The sequence below is a fragment of the Poecilia latipinna genome, unplaced genomic scaffold (genome assembly GCF_001443285.1).
Source record: "Poecilia latipinna isolate Pla-1442-1.1 unplaced genomic scaffold, P_latipinna-1.0 Scaffold4370, whole genome shotgun sequence".
Taxonomy (NCBI): Eukaryota; Metazoa; Chordata; class Actinopteri; order Cyprinodontiformes; family Poeciliidae; genus Poecilia; species Poecilia latipinna.
This window is the reverse complement of record NW_015116986.1, coordinates 20,608-25,055: the sequence shown is the minus strand read 5'-3', so window position 1 is coordinate 25,055 and position 4,448 is coordinate 20,608. Positions and strand designations below refer to the sequence as shown.

At 46.7% G+C, this 4,448-nt stretch overlaps 2 protein-coding genes across 2 annotated transcripts in view; both read left to right on the top strand.

The window, feature by feature from the left end:
• Positions 1 to 128: 128 nt before the first annotated feature.
• On the top strand, positions 129 to 2,619 carry LOC106942550 (interleukin-1 receptor-associated kinase 1-like; the record flags this gene model as incomplete). Its single annotated transcript, XM_015025864.1, has 3 exons — positions 129 to 714; positions 784 to 882; positions 2,262 to 2,619. Coding segments are annotated over 3 exons (765 nt in total), but the record flags the coding sequence as incomplete, so codon positions are not given.
• A 479-nt stretch (positions 2,620 to 3,098) lies between these two features.
• The window catches only part of LOC106942551 (host cell factor 1-like), a 15,213-nt gene continuing 13,863 nt past the window's right edge, over positions 3,099 to 4,448 (top strand). The window contains exon 1 of the mRNA XM_015025874.1: positions 3,099 to 3,341. The gene's annotated coding sequence lies outside the window, so the exon portion shown is untranslated. The remainder of the gene's footprint in view (positions 3,342 to 4,448) is intronic.

The following is a 4,448-nucleotide window of genomic DNA, read 5'->3' as shown; positions in this document are numbered from 1 at the left end:
TCTACCAGGTTCAGGTCTAGACTCTACCAGGTCTAGACTCTACCAGGTCTGGACTCTACCAGATTCAGGTCTGGACTCTACCAGGTCTGGACTCTACCAGGTTTAGACTCTACCAGGTTCAGGTCTAGATTTTCACGTCATTCTTTCGTCCTCAGGTCTTCTGCCACCTGAAGAACCTCTGCTGCGATGTGAGGAAGAACTCCTCCTCTTCCTCGGCGCCCCAGCTCCCCCAGCTGCCCTACCATTCCTTCCCCAACCCCCCCCGCTCCCTGGACTCCTGTGTTAAAGCCGTCTCCCAGCAGCTGTCCAGACTGGGACCATCAGAACAGACCTGCCCTCCCTCCCAGTACGACTCTTCCTCCTCCTCTTCTTCCTCGTCGTTTGGGGCCCTCGCCCCGCCTCACCCTCTGCAGTCCTCCTGTCTCGGTTCCATCTCCCCCTCGTCTTCCCCCTGCCCCTCGCTCGCTGGCCCGTGTGAAACCGACGAGAGCCGAGGGTTGTCTCAGTATGACTTCCAGTTTCGGTCCAACGGAACCAGCTGCAGGTTCCAGAGCCAGAACCCAGCCGGGTCTGCAGAGTCCCAGCTGACCCAGCCCTCTGTTCCCACCGAGGACCTGTATAACTTTCCATCCCCTCCCAGCAGCGGCTCCGGACCCGCAGTGGCTGGATTTTCCCCGGCATGGTCGTTACAGTCCACCACGGCCGGACTCTCAGGTAGGCGGCAAAGACTCACTTTGGTTCAGGTGTGTCCGATGAACTGTTCATAAGACTGTGTTCGTTCAGTTCTTGTGAATCCCAGCAAACAGCGACTGTTGGAGAAGAAGAGTCAGTATGAAGCGGATCGGATCAGAACCCCAGAACTGCTGTCCTTGGATGACCTCTGTACGTAACGCCACACATGCTCACACATTTCAATCCTCAAAAGGACCCTGGACTTTCTTTCTCATTGCGCCCGTTCATGACTCTTAGGTTCACCTGAACTGAATGCAGCACAAGACAAACTGATCAGTGTCTCTCTGTGTCGGCCAGTAAGAGTGAAAACTGTGCTGGTGACCAGTTGAAAGGTCTGTCCATTGTCAAGTCAGAGGAAGATATGTAAACAAAGAAGTAACTAACAGCTCTGCCAAATTGCTGCGTTGTGTAACGCCCCCGTTGTCGCTGAATGCTTGGTTTCCCAAATTGGTGGAAATGAGCGTCGGCTCTCAACAAAGCACCAAAGTTTAAAGCCGAACCAAACCAGTTGAAGAACGAGAGATGTTTCGGTGGAAAAGGCCTAAAAGGTTGCAGCTTGGTGGTCATACCTGTCGTTTTCTGGATAGCATTGCCGACGTCACGCTGAAGACATTCCAGAATCTTTTCATTGGTTGTTCCAGGGTAGGATGACCGAGTTGTACCAGAACCGGGACATCCCTGTATACCTTCAGGTATACAGGCCCAGTTGACCAGGAACCATCTCCGACCTCCTCTACTGGACTTCCTCTGTCTGCTCCCTCTACCAGAGGTCCCAGCCTGCAGTCCTCGGAGTTCTGTGGCTTTAGATGTGTCCTCTGTCCTACACACTTGAATTAAATGGTGAAACAGCCTCACCAGCATGCAGTCAGGCTCTGCAGAGCTCAGCTAATGAGCTGATATTGGAGCCAGCTGAAGCAGAAAGACCCAACTACTGCAGGAGGCCTGGAGTTTGAGACCACTGCTCTACACCGTCTCCTGACAGAACCAGTGGTCTTTCTTTGAGGCAGCTTATTGCTATCCTCGTTTGTAAGTCGCTCTGGACTAAAGCTTCTGCTGATATTTGGACTTTATTAACCGTTGGTGAATAATCCCTGAACTCCAACACATCCAGCAGTGAAGCTGCTGATTGTTCCAGAACAATGGACTCTGGTATTCATGGGGCTTAGGGAAACAAACTGCCCACCAAGCTGCTGTCCACGAACTCCTGACCCTCCTCTAAAAACTCTTCTAACAGCAGATATACATCACAACAGATCTGTTCTAATATCAGACATCACTGTGAGGGGCCAGCGGTTTAGGAACAGAATCAGAACCACTTTAATCCCTTTGGATCAACATCCATGTTGCTCATCAGCTCAACGTCTCAGACGTTTGGCTGAGAGGCGGTTCTGACCCGCTGGCTTCCCAATGTTACTTGTTTTCTGGTTCTTGTTCAGAGTCTGGAGTCTGTTTAAAAGTCTGGGAGGTTCGGGTCAGGAGGGATAAAGTCCAGTCCGTCTCTGATCCGTCTCGTGTTTGTGTTTCCTCAGATGGAGGGAGGAGCGCTGCAGATCTCCGAGGACCAGAGGAGAGTGACGAGTTGGAGTATCTTCCTGCTGGTCGATCCTGACGGTTTCCTGAAGCCGGGAACGCTTCGTTGTTTCAACTCATTAATCCTAAACTGTCGTATGCACAGAGGCGGTTCAGGAACGCCGAAGTTCTATTGCCTTCTGGACCCGAAACAGTCGTTTAGTCAGACATTAGGAATCTGTCCTGATCCACTCAGACAGACCCGGGGTTCTCCTGCAGAACGCTTGGATCCGCTCAGATTGATCTGATCAGCCATATTTAATAATGTTTGTGGAACTTTATGATTTTATAATAATAAATAAAAACAGACATATTGCAGAAGGCGTGTTTGATTTGTGTCTGAAACTGCAACAAACCTGATGAGCTGGAGAGAATCGCAGAAACACAAACTGCATCAGCTGCTCACACAAAACCAGAACCAGGCCAGCAAATCATACCAGTTCACTGAGTCACAACCTGAACCAATTTGTGTTCCTGAAGAACTGTTCCTCTGAACAGTTCACTGGTTCTGGTTCCGTGTTATTGTGCATCACTGTGCTGGTCCAGTTCTTGGACTCCATGGTAACTGATGCTAGTGCCAGTTTGAAGTTAAACGACTGATAAACGACTTTCCAACCCATCATTACCCTGATGAAGCAAGGAAAACATAGAAACCTGTTTATTATGGGATGTAAATAAAATCCTGGTCAAAAATGACTCCAAGGTAGGGCTGGGCGATGTATCGAGTAAACTCGATGGCTATATAGCAACCATCGAGTATAAATAGTCCTTTCGCCGTCAAATTCACTGCGAGTATGGTTTATCCGACATCCTATGAATGTATCACTAGTCTCCCCCCCCTCCCAACCTGAAAATGTTCTACCAATCACGTCGTGCGGAGAAAACAAACAACATGGTGACAGCGAGAGTTTGAGGCGAGCCGTGAATGAGACGGAGGCTGAAGAGTCAGATGAACTAGTCTAGTTCCGAAGAGAAACGGCGCTGGATCAATAATTTGGCAGTAGTTTGGATTTTATATGGAGGATGTCGAACAAAATAAGGTAATTTGCGAAACATGTTATAAAACTATTGCCATTTCAGGTTGTCCCACAAATTTATTTCACCGCCTAATGAGACTATTCTTAGCCGGTAGAACTAGACCGTTAAAGTGAAACCTGGAAACGTAGGAATGATTCATTTAGTGCTATGCAATGGGAAAAATAACGCGAAACCACTCATTCTTTGTTTTTTTCTCTCTCTCTGTCTGCTTTACGATACACGCAGAGTCGTTGCCATAGCAACTGACAACAACGCAACTTTATTATCAGGATTCAGGACCAAAAACACTCAAACATTACCCCACATAGAGCAGAACATTCAGTTCGTTACAGTTTTCGGTTTTTAGGCTTGATGTGGATTTTGCTTTTATTAATAAATGATCACAGTGGTAGATTAGCCACCGCTGCTATTAGCCATGCTAACACAGCGGTGGTAGCTTAGCCACCGCTGCTATTAGCCACGCTAACACAGCGGTGGTAGATTAGCTCATTTAAACACCTTCTTCACTGATGATCTGTCAGTTTGAGTGTAGGTCGCCTTTTTTATTTTTAAGCTGAACCAAAACGCACCTTATTCCACAGCACATCTATATGTTAAGTTTGTCAAAGTCAAGCATAACTGACCTACTGCCCTCTCCCTTGCTATTTTTTTCTTAGTTAAAACTTATTTCTCACCTTGTTATCTAGTCACAGTGTAGACAGTTCATAGCAAAACACTGCATCACTTTTTATATGAGCTTACATTTAAGTCTAGCAGGGAAATGGGGGCGGGAACTTGCGTGGGTGACATCAAGCTGCAGTGAGTCTAGTTTAAAATAACATTGGAGCTCATTTAAGAATATCGTGATATATATACACACACACATACATATGTATATATATGTATGTATCGTGATATCGCAAAAAAATATATCAGGATATTAAACTTTCCTCATATCCCCCAGACCTAATCTAGTTCTTTACTATCGTAGACCGATTTAACGCCATCCAGATCAAGTAAAGACAAACACTTACAGCCTTAAACACATTAGCAGTCATACTGGGCAAACTGGGACATCTTTGACAAACAAACTGACAAACTTTATATATATATATATATATATATATAAA